The 25970-nt window shown below is 40.0% G+C and overlaps 1 protein-coding gene across 7 annotated transcripts in view; it reads right to left on the bottom strand.

The window, feature by feature from the left end:
• Positions 1 to 6421: 6421 nt before the first annotated feature.
• LOC129775213 (bicaudal D-related protein homolog) overlaps positions 6422 to 25970 on the bottom strand; it is a 102238-nt gene continuing 82689 nt past the window's right edge. For 6 of the 7 annotated variants that reach the window (XM_055779611.1, XM_055779614.1, XM_055779613.1 and 3 more), the window contains exons 3-5: positions 11678 to 12437; positions 8037 to 8335; positions 6422 to 7963 (exon numbers count right to left, since the gene is read on the bottom strand). In XM_055779611.1, coding sequence (XP_055635586.1) covers positions 7523 to 7963; positions 8037 to 8335; positions 11678 to 12437 — 1500 coding nt within the window. In that variant the 3' untranslated portion in view covers positions 6422 to 7522. Of the gene's footprint in view, positions 7964 to 8036; positions 8336 to 11677; positions 12438 to 20037; positions 20193 to 25970 lie in introns of those variants that run through there. The other variant, XM_055779617.1, reaches the window with a different exon arrangement.

Here is a 25970-nt window from a genome sequence, read left to right as displayed (position 1 = left end):
ATGTACCTATTTTAGTTACATATAGATCTATAGATATTGAGTTTGTAGAAATGCCAACTGACCTGTGTAGAAATATAAATTGGAATACATATTCATCTGCGATGGATCGCAGAATGAAAGAGTTAGATCGGTCAATGAATTTTTTGGATCAGTATGAGCATTTAATGATAAATATCAAAGAATCAGCTATTGAATCTCAAACAAAACCTCTTCGTATGAATAGTCACAGGAGGGCACCGACCTTATGGTGGGATGCTGATTGCTCGAAAATGAAGAAAGAACGATCTGATGCCTTCGTTCGTTTCAGGAAAAATGGTACTAAGGAAAACTATTTAAGTTACAAACAAATTGAGTTCAAATCAAAAAAAAATGTTCAAAGACAAAAAAAGAGAGTATTGGAGGAACATTGTGGGTACTTTCGATAGAAGCACTTCCTTGAAAACACTGTGGACTTTAGCTAGGAGACTGCGAAACATAGTTGTTCCTGATGTTACAAAAGAAGCACGGAGTCATGGGTGGATACATGGCTTCGCTGATAAGATTTGCCCGGCTTTCGTACAAAATTGTTTTCCAAATTTCACTAATCGACCGAATTCTGCTTTGTCACTTGGAGATAAGTTCACACTTTTGGAAATGGAGATAGCTCTATCGGACTGCTCGAATACTGCTCCAGGATTAGATAACATAAAGTTCGATCTTCTGAAAAATCTACCTGCTTCAGCTAAGGAGATTTTAATTCAAATTTTCAACAACATAGTTCTTTCTAATCAAATTCCCAACTGTTGGAGAGATGTCAAAGTGGTATCAATCTTGAAACCTGGAAAGGATTCTGAACATATTGATTCTTATCGACCAATTAGTCTCATTAGTTGTCCGAGGAAGACTCTGGAGAAGATGATGCTTAATAGGTTGCAAACATGGGCTGAGAAGAATCACATTCTTTCCAACACACAGTACGGCTTTCGTCAAGGAAGGAGTACTAGAGACTGCCTTGCTCTTTTGGCAACTGATATTCAAAAAGCGTTTGAACTCAAGAAAGAGCTAGTAGCTGTGTTCATAGACGTGCAAGGTGCCTACGATAACGTATTAATTGATAAACTATGCATAAAATTACAAGACTATGGTGTACCTCAATTACTGACCACTTTTTTGTTCACCTTGCTGTCAACAAAAATTATGTATTTTTATGTTAATAATCAGGAGATGTGCCACAGAACTAGCAATTTTGGACTAGCCCAGGGGTCAACACTTAGTCCTTTCCTATACAATGTTTATGTGTCCGATATTGACAAGTGCATCGCAGGAGATTGTGTACTGTCACAATTCGCAGATGATGCTTGTCTCTGGGCAACTGATAGAGATAGAACATCACTGAAACAATCGGTGCAGCGTTCCTTGTCCAATCTAGATAATTGGGCTATGAATAATGGTTTGACATTTTCGTCCATGAAAACGGAGTTCATGGTATTTACGAGGAGGTATACACAGTGGAACATATCTTTTTGCATGAGCGGTGGTTCTATTGAAAGGGTGTATTCATATAAATATTTAGGTATTTGGTTTGATACTCGTTGCACCTGGAAAATACATGTACAATATATAGTACGAAAGTGTAGTCGCAGGATAAACTTCTTGACATCAATTGTGGGCACTTGGTGGGGAGCACATCCCAGTGCAATGCTGACACTTTATAAGACTACCGTTCTTTCTATTATGGAATATGGTAGTTTTGTTTTCATGACAACTGCGAAAACTCATATGCTAAAGATGGAAAGGATTCAATACCGATGCTTGAGAATTTGTCTTGGAAGCATGGGATCAACTCACAATATGTCGCTGGAAGTGGTTGCAGGGGTTTTGCCTTTGTATATGAGATTTAATGAGTTGAGCTGTAGGTTCCTGGTCACAGCTCATATAAATGATACAAATGTAATACATAAACTGGACAGCTTGTTTGAAGTTAATCCAGGATCAAAATTTTTAGCATCCTACCGGAATTGCTTCAGTCTATCTATCAGTAAAACCACATTCACTAGATACTATGAGTTAGATAACTGCACAAGAATGTTAGTCTTGAACATTGATCTGTCACTACATTCAGAGTTGAAAAATCATCCTGGTTTTATGACGTCAAGGATTTTGTCAGCACTGTGTGGTGAGAAATTCTCTGACTACCCACGTCAAAATATCATTTATACAGACGGTTCTCTGATTGATGCCAGAACGGGTTTTGGAGTGTATAGCTTACGGGATGAGAGTTGTTATCAATTGAAGCAGCCTTGTTCAGTTTATGTCGCAGAAATGATTGCAATATATGTTGCGTGCCTACAGCTTCAAAAGTACCCCCCCGGAAAATATTTGATATGTTCGGATAGTTTCAGTTCTCTTACAGCTTTGCGTAATATCAAAGTTGATAGTAAGACAAATCACATAGTTCTGAAAATAAGAGAACTTGTATATGAGCTAACGAACAAAGGATACGATTTGAAATTTCTTTGGGTTCCGTCTCATTCACATATCACTGGGAATGAGATCGCTGATGGTTTAGCCAAAAAAGGAGCAAATGAGGGTGATATGTTTGAGCGAGAAGTAGAAGCACCTGAGTTCTTTCCGGAAATAGCTAGAATGACTAATGCTCAATGGCAACAAATGTGGGATGAAGATACATTGGGCCGACATTGTTTCAGCATATTGCCTAGAGTTAACAGAAATCCCTGGTTTCACCTCCTAAATGTGGACAGAACATTCATACGCAATATGACTCGTATCACAGTAAATCACTATTGTCTAAACTCTCATCTTTATAGGATAAATCTCTCCGAAAGCAACATGTGCCCTTGCGGAAAAGACTACGAGGACATAGATCACGTAATTTGGGATTGTGAGTTATACGAACAACATCGAGCCGAACTTATGAGCCAACACAGAGACAAAATGCCTATTCGAGATATACTGGGACTCAAAGATATTGAGTCAATGAAGATCATCAATTCCTTTATAAAAACGGCCAAGATTTGTTTATAAAAATGTTATGCGTGTATTTGTATGTAGTTTGTAAAAATTTTTTTTTTTTTTTTGTAAATCGTTAGAGTTTTAAGTTCTTCCTTACGCCTTTAAATTTGTAGTACTTGGCGAATATTGATTTAAGTTTGTAACATGAAAACACGGCTTTGAGATGGTAGTTACCTTTTGAGCCTTAATAAAAAAAAAAGCATTCCTACCCATTCTCAGTGGAATGGTAGTGATAAAGGTCGGTGGCTGTATTCTATCATTCCTAAAGTTTCCCTCAAACCATGGTTCAAAGGATATAATTATTCTCGTGATTTCATTCGAGTAGTGTGCAGACTCATGTCTAATCATTATTCCTCGAATGCACATCCTTTTCGAATTTACATCAGTGATAGTAACCTATGTATTTGTGGTACAGGTTACCACGATATTGATCACATTGTATGGTAATGTTTCGATCCGTGACGTTCTGGCTACTCGTAATCTCGATGCAATTATGTTGATTTATTACTTCCTCAAATCCATACACTTTCAAGTATGAGTATGTGTGTATTTTTCTTTTATTTTTGATTATCGTTTACTTCTCCAACTTTTTTGTTTTTTGTTATGAATATTTTTATTATTTATCAATAATATATGGTTATTAACGTTTTCATTTTTCTTCAACTATTTTCCTCAGAACTCAAAAATACTCAGATGCACGCAATTGCTCGCAATCTTCAAGGAGGTGGTTTTCTCTATAAAAAATCCTCAAGAAGAAGTCTTAAATAATATTTCATAATGAATTGTTGTATAATTATTTATATTGTTCTATTTCTTGAAAAAATCATAGGGCTTTTATGCCTTTATGAGAAAGAACATTTGCATAGTTCTACTCACAGAGGCTTTTCCCTATACATAAACACGGCTCATTGATGCTTAACGTTGCTGAGCCAGTTGAAAATAAATTAAATTAAAAAAAAAAAAAAAAACATTAGACCACGTCTTTCGGCAATTTATTAGAGGTGCAATGAATCCTAAGAAGGAATTCCCGTTCTACGCGCACTGATAAACGATGTTTGCTCAACAATTTCTCAAACGAGAAATGGGTGTTGTGAGAAAGGATGAGTGAACGCAGAAAATATGTAGATTGATTTGATGCAGCGGTTATTTTGTCTATTGAAAATGGAATACAAATCATATCACAATACAAGCAAAGTATTATGTATTATACAACTTTTTTTTTTTTATCTCATTTATTTATTTAAGGCTCATTAGCATTTTTAGCTGTAACAGAGCCGAATTTTAATCGTGTACATGTCACGTGGTTATCATATCTATAATTAGCACATTACACAGTTGCCATTCGCCAGTATTCCTTCTATACCATTACATATGGTACATTCACACAGTAGCCATTTAGGCGTAAGAGTTATTCTTTCTGTTCTTCCATTATCCAGTTGGACCACCGGACAGCGGAGACAGTTGATTGATCATTGTTGAGTTATTTATAGAACAGTAGCCCGATGTGTCTGCAGGGCAGAGCAGTTGTATGGATGAATCGATCTTATTTCGACCGTGGATCGATCTCCATCGCTGATGATTGTTGCATGGACGTAGCTATTCTGTAACAACACAAAGATGGTCAATGAGGGCCCTGAGTTTTGAACTCACGATCGATCGCTTACTAAGCGAACGCGTAACCAATGTGGCTACGGAGACCCCCCATTATTATACAACTTTCGTGTGATTGCTTTTTTTTTTGCTGAATATTGTGCCTTCAACGTAACGCTCTCGTTTTCGAAGTCCCCCAGATATTCATTTATTCATTCATTCAGAATTGATTCAGAAGCAACTAAAAACAAATGGTCACTAAATCAAAGATAGTCCTACGTCACCCTTGTGGTTATATCACAGATATAACCCACTTCCTGTTTTTGTCTCTCGAGTGGAAACCCAACGGTGAGAGAGCTTTCCCATTAATACCGAATGTTTTTAGAAATTTTTTTTGGGGAAACTGTTGTGCTATGAGACAAGTTTATGATGATATACTCCACTTTGGAAGAATAGAGAAAATCATAGTTTAAGCTAACTAAATGTTTTAGGAACTACAGCTAAAGTACTAGTAGAGAAATTGATTACTAGTCTACACCTGGACTTTTTCTTCCGGGAATGAACTTTTGGAATTCAGGGAATATCAGGGAATTTTTTCCGGGTTTTGAGTCGACACCCTGTTTTAAAATATATTTACGATTTGCTCATTCTACGGTTAATAGGATGGGGAGCCGATTAAACGCGGACGACTCGAGGATAGTAGGGTTACATACTTTCATCATGGAGAGAAGGGGGCATAAGACGATTTGGACAATTTTGGTGATTACATACGGAGATCGATAGTTTAGAGGAAAAGATAGATTTGGTTTAACCAAGCCAACACATCCCGCACCGGTACAAGGGGTTGTTTCCCTTGGGCCCGAAGACAGTTTTCTAAATTCTATCTAGCTACAAGATACACCTCGCACGACCAAACAACATGCTCCATGTCGTGATAACCTTGTCCACAAACGCAGAGATTGTTGCAGGCCAGATTGATACGAAATAACAATGCGTCTAGCGAACAGTGATTGGATATGAGTCGGGAGAAATTGCGAATGAAGCTCTGACCGAAGTACACACTTTTGAACCATGGTTTGACGCTATCCGTGGGGAGAACCGAGTTGAAGGCGATTTGTCGCCGATAAGAATTCTAATAAAATCATCAAAATTAACGGCAATATCAGTGGCAGATACATCGATTCTTTCGACGAGGCGAAAATGTTTGAAAGGTCACCAACTGATGTCTCTGGTAGGAAGCAACCATAGTTTTTAGCATCGGTTTTCAGTTGAATCCCGTAGTACAACAGGACAATCCTTCAAAAATACTAAGAGCCCTCTCGATAGAAGGTCGAAGAAAAAGGAATCGTTTGTTGCCTTGCATCATGTTCGCCGACGAAATCACAAAAACTGTTCAATTTTTCTAAACGAATCGTGTAAATATGAAGATATTTAAAAGTTTTTACAACGGAGCTTTCAATAACGATTGCCTGTTGAAGACAAATGTGTGAAATCTCTGGGAATACAACAATGTAAATCCTAATTCATTCATCAGAAAAAAAAATTGAAAATAATGATAGTGGAATATTAGGGATATAAGAATTTTCTGTATACTAAAAATACGGTACAAACTGATAAAAAGACGGGACAATCAAAATCGGTCGAAAAAACGGTACGTTCGGTCGGCCTAATAGTGAATAGTATTTGGGTGAAAGTACGAGCCTCAAGTTTGAGATTTTATTTTGCGTCAACACGTGATTTAGAGAAACGAGGCGCACGAAGAGAAAGGATAGCGTCTACGCAGCGCAGAACTGTCATCCGTGTCAGCAGCAGGACACCATTTTAATCTCATCATAATACTTTATTCTATCATTTCTCTTGCTTCCAGTTACAACAGTTACAAATAGATTATTATTCAATATTATTTCACATTATCAGCTTTACAGTTGCTCCATTTTCACTATGTCCTTAACGATAAGTTAGCTTCGCTCCAAACTAATTCTTTCCTTCGCATTTGCTGCAGATTTTAGTGTTCCCTAACAATTAGCTGCGCGTTAAAAATATGCTGTTTTCTTTCACTTTTTTTTAAATTACCAAATCGATCCAATAGACTTATTGAACAACTATTAAATATAGCTTCGAATCCATCTGCACTTCAGGCACTGTTTCCAAATATGATTTTCGTTTCGGATAATTGCTCTACTCCATTCACAGCAAAAGGCAACCGGTTATCACTCAACGTTTAATTAGCATCGTAGGTTAGGTTAGGGTATTGTTCGTAGCAAAGCTTTGTTTTCGAACAATTATCACAACTTAAAAAGTTTATCTTTGATAACGGAACAAACAACAGAGGAAACAGGGTGCCTTGCAGATAATCATTTTTACCTTGTAGCGTCTGATCATTGTTAATTCTTCTATGTAGTAATATAAATTTTTGGTTACACCGTGGTAAAAAGAACAGTTATATAAATTAGACTTTTTTTGCTTGTTACGGTCGAGTTCTGAATCTTCCGGTGGTCGATCTCTCGCTTCCTCGGATTGACATTTGATTACGGGAGTATGGGTATGGGTTAGTGTTGACGTAGCTGTTAAAAATTGTTATCAATTTACGTTTACTTTCATTTCTTACAAAAATACTGGTTAACCGTAAAAAAATGATTCGTTGATCGGTTCAATCTTCGATCAGCTGTTTATCACATGCGGGAAAAGTGGGGGAAGTTATCCGGTGAACGTGAGACGAGCGATTACAACAGTTACACTAAGGTATAAGTAGGTCGAATATAAATGCAGTGTGAATCGTTTTCACTACCGGACATCTCTACCGCACGCCCATCGTTAGCTACATTCCCTGACTGATCGAGATTGCGCTCTTTGCATTTGCACATGTTCCAGTGTTATTTACTTTTCTTCCTGTCTTCCTGTCTTCCGCTGCTGCGTCATCTCATCGGTGGTAGAACAGATCTAGTAGGCGACTCTTGCGATTGCCGGCCGAAGAATTTGCCGACCCATTGGCACCGGCCTGCTGTGACGAATTCGATACACGCTGAGGCGTCTGCGGTTTTGTACTAGATTCATTGTTAAGCTTGTTCTTCATCTGCTCCTCGATCAGCTCGTGCATGTCGATCTGCCACTGTTCGAGCTGCTGCAGCAGTTCAACCTTCTGCTGGATGGCTTCGAGTAGCTGACTGTTGGCTTGCATCAGCTCCACCCGATTTTTGGCCAGTTCAACCTCGGCCTTCGTGCGCCGTTCGATGGCCGCATCCCGATCCTGGCGGGCCTGAATCACAGTTTCGTCCTGGGCAAGGCTCGAGTGGGACGCGTCATTCCGGGCCTGGTTACGCTCCTCGAGGGCGCTCTGAAGCTCTATATCCTGCACCGAGAGCTGCGAGAAATAAGCGACAATTACCAAAAATAGTGGTGAAAGAAGTGATTAGGAATTTAGCCAGTGACCCTACCTTGCTCTCCAGCTGCCGAATTGTTTCGGTTTTCCGTTTCAGTTCCTCCTCTTGGTCGATCAGCATCGCACGGGTCTGCTCGAACATGGTTTTGAACTGCATCGCGTCCAGGTCCATGATGATGTGTACTAGTTCGTCGGCGGCGGCCGACAGCATCCCGCGGGTGAACTTTTCCGGTACACGCAGGATACTCTGCGTGGTCGAAGGACCCGCAGAACCTCCCAAACCAGCGTCAACCGATTGTGGCGAAGAGGAGGAGGTGTTGTCCAACGAGGAGAAGGACATGTCCGAGTGGAGACCTGTAGAATGAGTTATGGTATATGTTATATTAACTTGGGCAGGTAATGGTATGCAGTATTTGTGCTGAAATGATCGCTCATACATTTTGAGGCTTGGGGAACTGGTATTTCTCAAAACAAACAATAGATTCAAAATCATAATATCATCATAATCACCAAATACAATGTGCAGTATTAAAAGAGGAACGGTGAGAATATCGGAGAGATTGAAAGGAGTAGAATTATTATTGGAAACGATAAGCAGTGAAGCCGCTACAGCTAGGCCTGAGGTTTCTCCTTCCTACTGGTATTTGGTATTTTTTTCCGATTTGAGCTGTTCATTTTGTTGTATTATTAATCCAATTGAAATTCGCGTTGACGCATTTAACCAAGTGTTCTGTTGAAGGGAAAATGTCAATCGAGCCAAATTATTATCAAAGTGTGTGATAATGGCATTTTTCAAACATATCCAAAATCAATATGCAACAAATAGTCTAAGTAATCCTTCGTCATATGCATCAATTGCATGATTTTTTCTTTATTGGTGAAATAAATCATAGTCTAGACACGATCAACTTAGGTGTCGTTCAGAAATTACGTAACGCGATAAGGAGGGGGGGAAGGTGGGTCGAGGTTGCGTTTCTTTATGTGTATTAGAGATAGTAAATTGCGTTACGTAGGGGGGAAGGGGGTCCAAAATCCGGATTTTTAGCGTTACGTAATTTGGCACGACGCCTTAGAGCACTCCGCGAGCGGGTTGTACGGTTCTTCCAAACGCCTGAAAGTCAAGTTGAACACCCGTCAATTTGATCAGCCGTGTTACAAACGGCAGTTGGGCGAAACTTTCGCCATTGCTGTCGAAAACATACTTGTTGGTATTTTTTCTGTTTTTTTTAGCTTTATTAGTTCCACTTCAATTTCGCCACGAAATTAGACCTCCGTTACTTCGCTCCGGTTTGCCCAGAAATTCTCGATGGGACGGAACAACATCTTCAAGCGGTTCATCTCCTCCAGTGACTTCTTCGCGTAATGGGCGGAAACACCTCCAAAACACCACATCCTCGTCCAGATGGTATTTTTGGATGAAGGAGGCAACTTCCGACAGACACTTTGAGCTATAGATCTTCCCGTTCACCACAAGTCTAGAACTGAAGAAAGGCGGCTTTAGCATGCCCTTTTCGCTGATGGTTAGCCATAGAAGCACCTTTTTGGGAACTTGATGTGATAGATGTGCTTCAATTCGAAACTGGTGGTCCGTGGTCCGTGGTGGGGGATGTAAAATATGTCTCGTCGTCTAGGACGACTGCGACGTTCCGCTTCTTCGGAAAATTTTCATTCTTTCATTCCTTTGTTTCTGGGACACAACTTGCTGTTCTGACACAGCCCGTCTTGACTTACGTTTCTGTAGGACAATGTCCATCTCTGTTAGGTATTTTTTCACTGTCTGGCCCGTTGCCCGACCTTCCGGCCCAAAGCTTGGAACGATTTGGCCGTCCTTCCCTCCGTCTTCTGCTTTAGCTATAGCTGCAGTTTACGGCACCGTCGGACGACTGGAACCAGGCTTCCGTTCAATGCTCTCATTTTTTTCCATAAGTGTCAAGTACTCAAAGTACTTGACGATGTCTGCTTTCTAAGCAACGAGATGGAACGCCGTACGCACAAACCACAGAGCGCCGTTGCTTTACTGTTTTCGCCATACCTTCCGCGGTTCAACTGATAGCGCTGTCAACTTTTGTTTAAAAACTCATGGGTTACTATGATTGATGATGCACAAGTGGTCTCATCACCAGGTATAATGGTGAAAGCATGATAAATTGGTAAAATTTGCCCTTTTTTTTAAATGCAAGCGTTGCTGTCGTAAGCACGCATGATTTTCCGGTCCAAAGTTTTGTCCACAGGACATGGTTTTCGCTCAAATTTTGTTTTGTTCTGAAGCTACATTCGCCCCTCCATATTTCCGAATCGCGTTTCGAACTGCGCTTACCATTTCCAATTTCTCCAGCCAACTGAGAGAGGCATTATGAAGCTACCTTTAGAATGGATCTTTTTAATAATTTTCCAACAAAACGGTGCATATTTGACCCAAATCGGACAATCCGAAGCATATTAAAAGACATATAAAAACAAAATTTGAAAAAAATATTAGAGCCGTACTGAGTCTCTAAATTCAAAATAAATTAAAAATGCCCAAAATATTTTTGTACCGCGAAAAACACTCTAAAAATTCTGACAAAAATTACATATACCTAAAATAGATAAAAAAATTATTTGAAATTATTGATCGATACACCTTAGTAAGATGTACACTAAGGTGCATGTTTTACCATAGATCCTCTGTTGTAGCATATAAGAACTCAAATATATGTTGTCAAAATTTTATATTTAGTACCCTATACAATATTTTCCATACAGCTGGTGATTTGGTTTGGGGGCACTTTTTACTCCCTTACCCAGCCAGGCCCTTTGGAAATATAAAAAAAATATTTTTTTGTACTGCGCAACACTGAAAAAATCTGAAAAAATCACAAATATCTAGAAAAGCCGTAAGAACTCATTTAAATATGGATGAAAATGGCGTGAAATGAACGAAAAAGTACGTTCTTCACCACAGACCATATGTTAAACCACATAGGGGTACAAAAAAAAAACCGCCAAAATTTCTTATTTGATGTCCTATATAATATTTGCCATTTGGTTCGTGGGCACGTTTTACTCCCTTACCTGGCCAGGCCCTTTCCTAGTTTTCCACGAAAATTTTTACATTGTAATATAGTTCATTATAAGATATAGTCTTAGTTCAAGTGTTTATTAATCACTTGCAGCAAATGTGTTACTTTAGCACTAAAAGACATATTTGATACGGAAAAGTTGATTCTAATTCTTAATTTTAATTTAAAAAAATCTTATTCCACCTGAAAATCCCTCAGCATTTCCGTTTCAATGGAGGCGATCTGGCGTAGTGCTAACATCTATACCTCTCACGCTAAAGGTCACGAATTCAATTCTCACTCCCGACGTTCTTCCAAAAATGGAAGTAAAAAGTGACGAACCAGCTGAACAATATTACAAAAAAAACCGCTTCATAAAAATACAACACGAAGCTCAAATTGTCAGCGCGAATTGCGTAAAAAGTTTGATTTCCGGTTGAATATTGCTCAAATCAAGTCGACGTGACCGCAGAATGCAAAATTGCTTTAGTGAGAGATATATCTAGGAAAGAAACTAAACAGACAGTAATAGCTAGCACCACTCAACTGTGTAATTGTTCATAGGTTCTTTTTACAATATCGGAAATAATTGAATTAATTGAATTTGAATAATTGAATTTATTCGAAAGTCATATTGACTTCTCAAAACACTCACCCGAATCGTCATCATGGTGGGTACTCCTCAGCGTCTGGCAGAGCGTCTTGAGCTGTTTGTACACCGACTGTGCTTCCTTGTTGAGCAACAGAGTCGCTTCGTCCTTGCACCCGGCCACGCCAATCATCATCGAATCGTCCTCTCCGTTCATTTCCTGCATCAGCGAGGAATGGTTCTGGTCGCTTATGTGCGATTTCTGCGAATCGAACGATTCGAGCCGCTCGCTGAGCGTCCCATTTTCCCGTTCGAGCCGATCCAGCGTCTGAACGGTCATCTGATACTGGGTGTCCTGCTCCCTGGTGCTTCGCTCCAGGATGTGTATCCTCTCGGAGGCCTCGTTCAGGGCTATCGACAAGTTCTCCTTTTCGGTCGACGTCATGTGCAGCCGATGCTCGAGGTCATTCTTCTTCTCCAGGATCATCCGAAGTTCGTTCTTCAGACTGTCCAGGCTGTTGACGTGGTCCTGTATGCTCAACGTCCGCCGATTGCATTGCTCTCTGATCTCCTGTAGCTGCGCCGACAGCTGCTGCTCGGTGGCATTGGATTTTTTCAGCTCGTTCGAAAGGCGGGTATTTTGGGCGGTCAGTTCTTCGATGAGCAGGTTCTTCTCCCGCTCCATCTGTCGCATCAGCTGTTCCTGCGCCTCCAGCCTCTGCCGGAACTGCTTGATGTCGGTTTGTAGCTCCAGGATGATGGCATCGTTCTCACTCGAGGTTATCTCCAGTTGCCGTTTTAGGATGTACTTCTCTTGTTCCAATTTCTGAAACGGAAGAAAGAAATGGAAGAAGAAAGCTGTTAACCTGATTTTATTCAACAAATCGATCGATTGAGTTCAACGTCTCGATATTCTCACCCACGCTTGGCAACCGAGTTGAAAGCATTAGTGTGAACATTAGCAGTTCAAGTAGATTGCAAGTATGGTGACGATGGCCCGCCTACACCTTCATCGAGGACAAAAAGTGGTTTTTTCGTGTTCAGTTATTCGAGTTAAGACTGGTTCATTAATCTTTTCATTACCGGTCCGGCGTGTGCACGGCAAAGCTCGATAATTCAATCCACGAGCATTTACTAATTTCTACTCTGAACTAATGAATACCGAGCATACACAAATATGTTTACACAAGTTGGTAGAACATTTTACCCTTAATAACCATAATGGATCATTTGTTGCTGGGCATCCCTCCTCTTCCCATTTATTATAGAAAAACAAAACTTGAAGCGACGTCAAACGTTCACTGTAAAAAAAACGCCACATTTGCTGGCGCACCTGTACCCAGCAGGCCATGACTCCAGTTATCGATTTGACAGCGCGTCGTCGCGTGCTGGGCAGAGACGGGCGAATTCAGCGAGTGAAATTCATCCATTCGGTGTCCTTGGGTACCATTTCAACTTTTGTTTATCCCCGTCTGATGTCATCGCCGCCAGCTGACTAATCCATTGCAATCTCATTAGCATCAGGGCGTGCGAGTATGAGTGTTCGTCGTTTGCGCGCGTTTGTCGCGTATCCGCTTTGTATCGAATGTCAATTTAATCGCTACCGGTCTCGCCAAAGCCGACCTTCATTTTCAGGAGATGATGCAAAATCGGGTGGTTGTTAAATCTATTGGTTCTCTGATCTATATTGCGGCCTTCGAGTCGCTCATGATGCGCAATAAAGTGGACACTAATGAGGGCGCATTTGAGTCCGACATTGGGCGAGTACATATTGCGACGAGTATGGCTCTATTCTTGGGTGCATTGAATGCTGGCATCCTAACGATGCCTTTCATCGTGGCGTTTCGAAAGCCATTCATCTGTGTGTGTGTTTGCCAACTATAATTGATGAGATCCAAAGATCCATAATGGATGGTCAATTATTCAATCCAATTATCGGCAATAATCCATGAAAACGCGAAGAATGGAAATTATTGGCGTTTCGCTCGTTTCACTGTTTTGCTAACGCATTAAGGCTGCTGCTCGAGTATTACAGACTGGTGCATTCATTGGCAATCTAGAGCTTAAGTGTGTCGTTTTATTTGCTCAAGAATTGATGATGAAATTTGCTACATCGAAGGAAGTTTGGGAGAAATTTTCATTTGCTCGACTAAAAGAAAAACCAAAGTAACATTAACTGTCGGATAACGCTATAAATTCATCTATGAACTAGCAGTAGTTTAACTGAAAAAGATTGGGCCAAGAATGATTTGTGTTTATACTCCTTCCAAACTTAGAGGCGAGTGAACTAAGAAGTTGAGAGTCTCTCAAAAACAAACAACCAACAACCTTCCAAACTTGAGGATAAATAGTTCACGTTATATAATCTTCGCTCTGGTATGTTGGAAAGATGATAATATAAAATGAACGCATCGCAGAAGAATTTCGCAATTTACATAAAATACCGAGTCATTGTGAACAAATCGGAATTCGGGCCCACATTAAAAATGTTGTTAAACGAGGAAAATGTTAGTGTTCAAGCGATATGGTGTGACCAAAGAGTCCCTGTGGGCTATTGGACGGTTAACTAATTCCTGAGAAAGTCCTTTTTCCTGTCATATTTTGGTTGGGAATTGCCTCCTGTCATTGTGCTATGTTGGCGATGGATTGGTATAATTACGAAAACGTGACTATAAAGCTTGAAACATTCAGAATCCTTAATCACTGTTCATTCTATAGCAGCGGTCGTAGTAGGCGTATCTGAAATCTTTTGACAGTAAATTGTCTTAAAATCCAGTATCTTTGGACGTTAAAAATTCCACGTAGATTCGTTTGTTTTGACTAAGTTGTGCAGGATGGAAGCCAAGAGAAGAAATTCGATTTTGTACACCCACATTGAAAATCCGGCGTGGTCAGGTACTAAAATCGCGAAATCGCTGAGAGTGTTTTAATCCACCATGTGTAATGTGCTCAAACATTTTCATAAACGTATAACTGTTGTTCGGATGGACCATAGGACGCTCGTAGTAGAACTTACGATGGGAAACTGAGGACACTTGGACTACGACATCGCCAAAAGCACAATTTTAACCAAAAGTACCATCCGGAGAAACAGAATGCGAGAAGGTTATTGAATTTTTGTGCCTGCAAGCAACCAAACAGGGCTCTCATGCAAAATCTAGTGGCCAAAACAAGCGCTCGAAAGTTGTACAGCAAGATTTTGACAAAGTACGAAGGATGCATGTTGATGGATGACGAAAAATGAGGGAAGATGGATTTTGGACAACTCCGATGCCTGAAATTGTAAAGAGCCACTGTTCCCAGCATATTTAAGTTTGTTTTTGATGATAAATTTGTCAGGAAGTTCTTGATTTGGCAAAAACGTATGTGAAAGAGTACTACATACAGGAATGAAGAGATCGTGGAAAGAAATGGCCTCGGAGGTTAACCAACAGAGAGCTCAAATTTGTTGGAAGGTATCCGAAGAAAAGTATGAAAATTCATGAATGTACCTTTAACCAATCCCGAGATACAGCTGGTTTAGTAATTCCGGGTTCTAAATGTTTCTAGCCTTTGTGCTGTCATAAATTTAGCAAATTGTTCGCAAATTCGATTCATTGAGGGTCTTTGAGCTCTAATGAAGGTATATCTTCGTAATGGTTGATTTGTACGTAGTACTACAACTCTAATTTCAATAGTGGAGGAAACCTTAAAAAGTTGAAAATGAGACATGCTACGAAAATTGGGTAGAAACGCATATTATGCAAACTCAGTACAGGGCGGATTCGATTATATACTGTCTCCGATTCCTTTCCACGGTATATAATTGAATCCTGTATATAATCGAAACAAAAAAAAGCTATTTGTATTTTAATACACTTTTTTCGATTTTCATTGTAAAAGAAAAAAAATAATTTTTGATTCTTCCCCTCAAAACTAGAAAACAATTTTTCTCACATGAAAAAAATAATTTATTCAGAATCTCTCAGGGGGTGATAGACGATCATGTTTGATGGAAAAAATTCTTCTACGCATATGGTCGAAGTTCAACAATGACAGAGTTATAGTTTTTGTTTTGTTTCGGACTCGGTTTGTCTTTAACTGGCTCTGCATTGAAAAGAACGCCACATAAGACGACTCTGTTGCTTTTGTTTGAAAAATGATAAAATTTAGTACATGATATAGATGTGGAATCATCTAAATTAGTGAATTTAAATAACTTTTTGAAAGTGAAAACCTTAAGAGATAGTGGTTTTCAAGATGTTATTATTGATTATATCCCAAAACCAGTTCCAAGAACGTTTGACAGTGGACCACAAGCCAGGAGCTAGACGAAAACCGGGAATAACGCGCAAAAAAACCGAGAGAGCGGATGATTGCTAATTTCAAGCTAAATTCAAACATTTCAACGCGAGACATGCCCAAAGAACTGTGATCTATAATCTCTCAAGCAAAAATACATGCTACTCTTGCATGCACGAATATTTGTTTGGCTAGAAAATACAGGTATGTCAATATATGTATCTTCTCAGATAGCCAAGCGGCTCTTAATGCAAAGCTAGTTTGAGAATGTATTTTTTCCTTAAACAACTAGCTGCTATTAACGATGTTAATCTATACTTGGTGCCTCGTCACTGCGATGTAGAAGGTAATGAAAAAGTCAATCTCTTAGCAAGATTCGGATCTAAAACTAAATTCGTTGGGCCTGAGCCTTATCGTGATTATCTACATCAGGGGTTTTTCAAATGGTGCTCCGCGGGAAATTTGTGCTGTGTGATTTATCTTTTTTATTCTGGGTCAGATGTCGTGTATCTGAGACGCGCAACCGAAATAGAGTTGTTCCCTGTTAGCTGATGTCAATGCAATTAGGAATTGTTTTATTGATTAAAAATGTAAATGTTCCGTCAAATGTTTTTGCTATAAAAAGTGCCCTGCCTTGAAAAAAATCTGAAAACCCCTGATCTACATGCCGGAAATCAGTGCTCAAAATCTGGAAATATCGATGCTTGAAGCCAACGGGAGGACTCTATCAACAGCAAGACAATCCAAATTATTCATTACACCTTGTAACAGAATAACAAGCAGCCTACTCAAATTGTAGAATGCAGATTTGAGTCTATTGATCGGACGCTCCTGACCCTAAGGTGACTATCATTTATTTCTTAAGTGATGGAACGACCTGACAATGCATATATAGCAAACTGAAGTGCGCTACAACAGATCAAACTAATGGTCGCAGTGGTTCAAGGCTCCTACAGAAGAAGCCAAAGAACTTGATGTTTCTCAAACTTTCGTCCAGAGGGCCAAGAAACGATTCGGATTGAAAAAGGTACAAGGTGCAGAACTTCTCGATTCAGGACGAACACCAGCGCGCCCACAAACTCTACACGTGACTGCTAACGAAATATTAGTGCTGCATCATTAATGATGAGACTTACATCAAAGCGGATTTTGAGCAGTTGCCGGGATAGGACTACTTTACTGGTAAGAATAAGTTTGCTGTGGATGACCGTTTCAAACGGAAGAAGAAACCGTCGAAATTTGCTTTGAAATACCTCATTTTGAAGTAGTTGTGGCGAACGGAGTGGAACATTCGTGATTAAAGGCACCATAAACGGTGAAATCCACAAAACTGAGTGTTTTCAAAAATGGTTTTGCCATCAACTTTGGCCGTGGCCATGGCAAACTCCCCAAAATGGAGGTATGAATTTTTGAAAATTTATGAAATTTCAATTCTTTGTGGAACCGTAGCCATTTAAGAAGAGTAACATAAAAAATGAAATCTTAATGCCATTCAACATGAAAAACTATATGGAACATTTTATCTTTATCTTGTGTTCTCGAGATATAAATCGATTGATACAAACATCTCGTGAATCCTTAAGGCAATGACTGAGCAATAAATGTGAGTACAAGAGCCGCATTTGGGGGTCTCCGTAGCCACATTGGTTGCGCGTTCGCTTAGTAAGCGATCGATCGTGAGTTCAAAACTCAGGACCCTCATTGACCATCTTTGTGTTGTTACAGAATAGCTACGTCCACGCAACAATCATCAGAGATGGAGATCGATCCACGGTCGAAATAAGATCGATTCATCCATACAACTGCTCTGCTCTGCAAGACACATCGGGCTGCTGTTCTATAAATAACTCAACAATGATCAATCAACTGTCTCCGCTGTCCGGTGGTCCAACTGGATAATGGAAGAGCAGAAGGAAAACTCTTACGCCTAAATGGCTACTGTGTGAATGTACCATATGTAATGGTATAGAAGGAATACTGGCGAACGGCAACTGTGTAATGTGCTAATTATAGATATGATAACCATGTGACATGTACACGATTATAATTCAGTAAATCAGTAAAATCAGTAAATGACTGAGCGATACATCAAAGTACAGTAAGTTATCTCTAATTCGACCTACCGAGGCACCACTCAGTGTCGCATTCGCATTTGAGGCGATGGTGACCTGTAATTGGACATTTGCGATGACAGTGGGACAGTGTCGAAGTCTGGTGGCGACTTTCAATCTGGGGCCATAATTTGGGTCCCAAACTCGATATTTACAAAAATGTCCATTTAGCGGCGAAAATGTTCCACTGTTCGTGTCGCATTACAGGTCTGTCCAGTTAGCTAGATGTCGAATTAGAGATAACATTTCAGCTTCGTTGATTTTTTTTAAATAAACAAAAAATGATTTTTGTTCTTAAATGAGTACTTTTCGGGTATGACATGTAAAAAATGCATTTGCGTAAATTTGTTTTACCGCGTTTTCTTCATCGATGCACCTCTCGTTTTTGACAGCTGGTTTTTTACATCTGACACAAACATAATTTTCGTATCTGTTTAATTAACTTTTTGTGCGTAGTGGCGTGTTTTGGACGTCGAGGAAGCTTCCGGAATATGAGTGGAAAGCAAATCTCAACACAGATCCGAAATTTGATTGTGCGTGACTTACAGCGTAGGAGTATCAACGAAACATTGCTGAGGTAAGCCGTGGTGTGCTCCAGCTAGTCATTCGAAAGCATCAGATGCTCGGTAGTGAAGAAAAACCCACGAACGACCATTCGGGTGATTGAAGAAAGGTTGGATCCGAACTTTTCCAATCGCACCATTGGACGACGCTTGATGGAACGAAACCTGAAGAGCTATTTCGCCAAGAAGCGACCGATGATCAGCAACACCAAGAAACTTCACTTCAGTTTGTGAGGGGCCATGCGAACAAGCCGCTGGTGTTCTGGAAGCGCATTATTTGGTCTGTTTAACAAGAAGAGGCGACTCCGAATGTGGCGGAAGAGCGACGAGGGCCTCCAGGACCGGCATCTACAACCGACTATGAATGGTAAGCATCATGGTGTGGAGCTGTTTCTCGTGGGAAACTTAGCGATGGTTACATCGATTTTTGTGCAAGAACCTGGAAGAATCCAAGCTGAAAATGGGGCTGGAGGATAACTACAGCTTCCAGCAAAGTGTAGGCGAAGAAAACAGCAGCATTCTGCCGATCGGCCCGGATCAAACCAATTATGTGGCCACCCAAATCCCCGACTTGAATCCTATTGAGAATTTATGGGCGATTTTGGACAACAAGGTGGGTAAACCTGGCGTGGTTTGCACGGTTTAAAAGTGGCAATTTTGACTTGGAAGACGAAGAACGTTCCGGACCGCCAAAAAAGGTGAAGACGAAGAATTGGGAGCTTTACTCGATCAATATCCGTCACAAATGCAACAAGAACTTGTAGATACACTTGGAGTATCCGATCGTTTAAAAGCAATGGGAATGATCTGAAGGATAGGACATTGGGTGCCGTATGAATTGAAGCCAACTGCTCCAATGACATAAAAGAATGGTTTTTTTTGCATGGAATCGTTACTGGCGAAGGGAAGTGGGTCCATTACGACAATTCTAAACGTCGGGCAACGTATGGATACCCCGCCCATGCACCAACATCGACCGCCGCGCGAAATATCCACGGCCAGAAGGTTATGCTGTCTATTTGTTAGGACTGGTGTACTATGAGCTTCGGAAACCGAATGAAACCATCACTGGAGACCTCTACCGACGACAATTGATGCGTTTGAGACGTGCACTGAAGGAAAAACGGCCACAATACGAGCAAAGACACGATAAAGTTATTTTGCAGCACGATAATGTTCGGCCGCATGTCGCGAAACCGGTCAAAACATATTTGGAAACGCTGAAATGGGAGGTCCTATCTCACCCGCCGTATTCTCCAGAAATTACTCCGTCCGATTACTACCATTTTCGATCGATGCAACATGATTTTTGATGAAGTCAAAAATTGGATCGATTCGTGGTTAGCCGACAAACCGGCCGGTTATTTCCACAAAGGGAACCATGAACTGCCAGAAAAATGGGAAAAAGTTGTGACTAGCGATGAGCGATACTTAAGCATTAATTTTTGAAAAAAAAAACGAAGAAACTTACCGGTACTCCTATTAGTATTGAATGGAATTCCGAAAAGTTTGAACAAACTTCTAATATATGAACACTTTTATTTCAAATGGGATGGATTTTTTCCGCCCATCAGTGTAAGTGTTCGAAATCGGTCAATTTTAGTGATGCGTGATGTTTTTCAATTTGTACCAGCAATATACTCCCAAAAGACGCAATCTTACGTCAGCACTCGTTAGATCAGTGTTTTTCAACCTTTTTGGCTTCATTCCCTCCTTTACGAAAATGAATCCCAGTACTTCTCCCCTATCAGTATTTTGTAAGCAAGCATATCTGTAAAATAATAGAATACAAACGGTTTTCAAGTTATGTTCGCAGCAAATTTTTATTTTATACTTATATCTGATTACAAAAAAGGTATATAAAGTCAGCAAGGCATCTGCGTTTGAACGATTTCCGCCAAAATCGTAATTCGTGAGAACGTTGTCGAAAAGCACACCTCATGTCATCTTCGATATCCACTCTGTTATGGTGTTTTGCTTCCATCAGGAAATGCATTGCTTCCATCAGGAGCATTGTAGGAAATCCATATTCACATAATACTATCGAAAAGACAACAACGCTCGTAACGCTTATTTCGCATATCATGATAAAAATCGATCATTCGTAGATCGATGAGTTTGTTCTGAAATTGATCCGAAACTTTCGTCAATGCCAGTCGGAAGATACTTCAAACCATGTCCAAATATTGTTCTTTGATATAAGGAAAATATGTTTCAAGCTGAAAAGGTGAAAAGTCTTGACGAATGTTTTTCAATTTCCTTCTTAATGATCTTCTGTACTGTTTCGTCGTCTGTTCCATCATCACATTACATTGACGAAAGTCTTTCAAGCATTGTGAAGTTGTTCATTTGAACATTACATTTCAGATTTGGAAAGTATTTGCCGAGGATCGCAAATATTCACTAGCGTATTCAAAAAGGTTTTGTGGCAATTTTTGCTATTCATTGTCATCTTTGAAGTGAAGTAATTATGCATTATTCCCTTGCACAAATCCCCCCCTCTTGATGATCAAATTCCCCACTAGGGGGGAATTCCCCACCGTTTTTTTTTCTTTATTATAGTGACTTTCAACACATTTTGGCTGGTCCGTCACTTTTACTTCCATTTTTGGAAGAATGTCGGGAGTGAGAATTGAACTCGTGATCTCTGCGTGAGAGGTATGGATGTTACCACTACGCCAGATCGCCTCCCTTCCCCACCGGTTGAAAATCGCTTGTGTCCACGGCCTGCTTTATCTGCAACAGTACCATATTGTTCGAACTTTTTCCAGATTTTACTTTTTATAGAAATTTTATCATAAAAGTCAAATTGCTATTGAGTCCTTTGATAGATTATCAAAACCCAACTTCAATGAAAGGTGTCATGTTTAATGAAATTTGAAAGAGTTTTGGCACGTTGATGAAATAAATTAGGAATGAACACTTTTTTTTTGTTCCAGAACTGTATGCACATTGCAATTTACAGACAATTTGAATAAACTATTTTTAGTAATAATTGTGCCACATCCTTCACATCCGTAACGCATTTTGCTGCGAAAGATGATCTTCTCGATCTCAAGCAATCTCGGTGATTCATTCGAATGTCACTCGCTAATTGTGGCAAACAATTCTCAAGAACAACACTTCATAGGCTGATAGTGTTCTCGAGGAGGGCTTTCCGCCGGGTACATCAACAGAACAATCACTTTTTTACCTTGCCCAAGGCAGTACCGACTTCACATTACCCCCCATAAATTATGCGGTAAGTTATGGTACATGATCCAAACATTCCGCCGTGGCAATGAAACGGGAAATGGATCCCGCTGCAAGCGGTTTCATATTTTCTCCCTTTGGTGACACTTCAAGGTACTGTTCTCGAATAACGACTCTGATGATGATGATGATGAGTTGTGGTACCTACATCTGTCGTCTTTCGATCGCTTCTTTGGCGTACCGACGAATCGCAACCACAACACACATTTTCACGCTCTACTGGCGGCCGAATCGTAGCGGGCCTTGTCATTAGCCGCAGCAATCACGGTGCTGGAAAGCATCGCATGGCGAAAAAACATGAAATAAAGGCGCTTAGCGCCGTTTAGCGTTGTCATTCTAACAACAGAACACCGCGCCTGCTCTGATGCTTCACCTCGAGTGAAGGGAACTGTAATGGTGATAATGAGACTTCTATGATTGTTATGATCTCGGTCATGACTGAGGTATTCAGTGATGAAAAGGTTTCACATACCGTTCTGAATCATATTTCGTACGCTTAAGGCATATGATGCAGAAAACAGCTCTAAACTTTATGCACAGGTATTATTTGGTTGATATTTTTAATAAATTAGTTCAATATGCTTTTAAGTTTTCTACTTTGGTACCTATTTGATTGAAAAGATAAAAAAATCATCGAATAAAATGCTTTTCAAATGAAGCGAATAAAAATCAAACTTCGGACACTAAATCAAATTTCGGACAGATTGAATTCAAATTTCGGACACTTTATTTTGTAATTTTTTTGGACGAAAATTACATTACGCTTGATTATATTTTATAGTCAACTGCGAAACACTTACCAAGCAATCACAGTAAACTGTTAATGATGATGAGAACTAATGAAACACGGGAGAAATTTAAATATTTATGAACGGGTAAATTCTACGTGCTCACGCTAAGGAAACGTCAAACCCAAACGATAATGAGTAGTGTTGTAAGATTTCTGCCGATTATGTTATAATTCAAATGTAGTTCTCATGTGAAATGATAGTGAAACCAAGGGATTACTCCAAAGAAGCAATTGTGATATTAATTTGATAGTTATATCATCAGTGCATTAAGCATTTCAAGATATTAGAACAAAGTGTCCGAAATATGATGTTGTCCGAAATATGATTCAGAACGGTACCTACATATAAAGGTACCGAAGCCCAAAAGTATCTTTACTCATAAAAGTGTAACCGCTAGCGATTTTGCTATAAAACATTTGAAAAAAAACAGAACCACACTGGAATTTTGCAGTTGTGTTACACAACCTTGTGCGATTATTACTTCCCGGATGCTACCATCGGATACAGATCTACAGAGGTATGGTCCACGCACCAATCTGTATTCTGCCGTTGTATCCCCACCGGTATATAAGCTATAAAGTCTATTTACGATCGACGATCGTGTTATGAATCACCGTCTGGAAAATGTTTTTGGTAAGAACTAGCTTCTCGAGCATTGACAGTGCGTCCTTTGCGACCGCTGTCCAAATCGAGGCACTAGCAGAAATAATCGGCGGTAGGCGTGGACAGCGTGGACCAAAACCACCCACGAAAATCGATAGGTTTACGACTGACAACAGTGCTGGCTCCGCGTCCAGATGTATAATTGATTCGCGCGTGGACTGAGGGCAACGTGTGATTCCCTGTTGGATGGAAGCTTGCGTGCAGGCAGTCAGACTCTTCTAAGGGGGAGCACGCGAGCATGACAATGTTTTATTTTCCTTGTTCCTGCTGATTCCCACCTCACACGAACGATGACCTTCGCGTTGTTGTTCTGCACTTGTTCCGGGGGGGTGCTCCTTATCGGGACACGCAGCTGTCACGGAACGCTGCGCAAAACACGAATCGCCCGAAGAACATGCAATAACAGTTAGTTATCTGTTCGTTTTTATTTTTTTCAATAACTTTGAATGGTTCCCCCTAAAAATTGACTACAACATCGGAGACAGAGATAACGCACGAAAGTCCGTGAACTTGTCTCGGTGGGTGGAGGTGCGTTCGGTGAATGTCGAAAAAGTTCACCTGGCAAACTGTAAGCGTGCCCTGCTGGGGAACCAGCTGTCACTGTCAATAAGTGAATCATCACCGGTGAGAATGCGCAGCGCTTCGCATTTAGAATGGATAGTTGTTGTTTTATGAATGAGGAAGAGTGAAGGGTGGTTGTAATGAGAATAAAACATTGCCAATGAGCTCAGCGCAGTGAGGTATTCCCACGAAACAGCCACGGTTTATTTGATTTTTTTTTCTACTGTAATCACTCAATGCCAGCGAAAATCGATGCGGTGAACCTGAACGAGACCGAAGGCTGACAGTTGTTAGAAACAATAATGACGCATAAACGTCGATAATCGCTTGGTGGAGTGCTAATATCAAGCCAATATGGAACGACGGTAATCTAAAGCGGACCTTACACGGTCAACTTTATTGACAATATGATGACATTTGAGAGCATAATGACAGCTGAACATGGCCGACAACGCAGAAATCCGGATTTTCTGATTTTCGGGCATCAATATCGTGACATTTCATATGGATGCATGATGTTGACGTTTTACCTCACGGACTTCCAGACTGAGTTGCCATATTTGCAAGCGGACATTTAATTTTTGTTAGTCTTTTTTGCGATTGCAATTAAAATTTATACACTTCTGAAATTGTAGGAATCATAAATGAAAGCATTACAGGTCTGTCCAATTAGAAAAATGACGCATTAAATGTAAATTACTGTCTTTAAATAGCAAAATAGTGTTTCTTCACACTCCGCTGTAAAATTTGGAGAATGAGAAGATCACAGGTGAAAAAACATCACGTGTTAATTCAAGTTACAGTAGAATCCCGATTATCCGCGGAATAGTCGGGTAAACTCACCGCGAATAACGAAAATCGCGGATGACCCATTAAAGGACCAAAAAGAAACGCACGGTGGATCACCCGCTCGCGGATAGTCGGGGTTCTACTGTCATAGTCTTATTTATGGAATAAAAACATTTGCTTGCAGATAATATAACTTGCATATATTTTCGCTCCCCCTGTGCTCCCGTGGCCGAGTGGTTAGCGTCATAACTAACATGCCGGGTGTTCGGGTTCGATTCCCGTTCTGGTTGGGGGAATTTTTCGTCAAAGAAATTTCCTCCGACTTGCACTGTGATCACGCGTATTCTAGAGCTTGCCACTCAGAATGCATTCAAGGCGTGTTATTTGGCATAGAAATCTCAACTAAGTACTAATAAAAAATGACGCAAGTGATACTACGTTGAGACGGCGAAGTTCCTCTAGGAACGTTAGTGCCATTGAAGAAGAAGAAGAAGATATTTTCGCAAACATAAATAATCTGGCATCTCTGAAACTGAAAGGAACAGTCTGTATTTGTGAAGCGAGTATTATGATGTGTTTTTGAGAAGGAAAAACGAGTTTCAAAGTGTAAATTATGAATGAAAATTAACTTTTCCGAATCAAATTAGTATTCTATGTGAATGCAAATCACTTTTTTTCTGCAAGTGGTGAGAAAATCTCATACAAAAATTGTGTCCGAAATTGACGTTATATAATAATAATAAATTTTAGTAGGAATATCTTAAAATTCAGAGGAAACAGGTTAAGTTACAGTTAGGACTACGCACTTCAACTAATTAAATAATATCAAGTAGATATTTTCATTCAAATTTTATCAATTAAAAATTGCCTTTTAGCCTTCTAATCTGATGGAGAATAGTTTGGATCCCAAACTCGAATGTCGCCAGTAGTCATCGCGGATATTTTCGTTGTCTCTGGTTGAGGGCGATATTGACCGTGTAATGCGGCAAAATATTGATTGAGGTTAGATCGGATGTCGAAAGCCTAGCTGTCACGATATTGAAGACACTTATTGTCAATCAGTTTGATCGTGTAAGGTGCCCATAACGTCAACGGTGACAGAAGTACACACCTGGAGTGGCAACATCACGTCAAATCTCAATAAATTATTTGTTTGTAGATATACTGCTTTTATGAGGAAGCAATGGAATTTTCTGATTCGGTTGGAGATTTTAAAATATTTGTTCAACTGTCGAGTTCGTTATTTTATCGTGGGACATATGATGAAGTTACTAATTGTGGATAATGGAAATCCAACGTGCCCCACGATTTTATTTTAGTCTTATCAATGCCCTAGACTAATGAATTA

Source organism: Toxorhynchites rutilus, chromosome 3 (assembly GCF_029784135.1).
Source record: "Toxorhynchites rutilus septentrionalis strain SRP chromosome 3, ASM2978413v1, whole genome shotgun sequence".
NCBI classification, from domain to species: Eukaryota; Metazoa; Arthropoda; class Insecta; order Diptera; family Culicidae; genus Toxorhynchites; species Toxorhynchites rutilus.
This window is presented reverse-complemented; position numbering and strand designations above follow the sequence as displayed.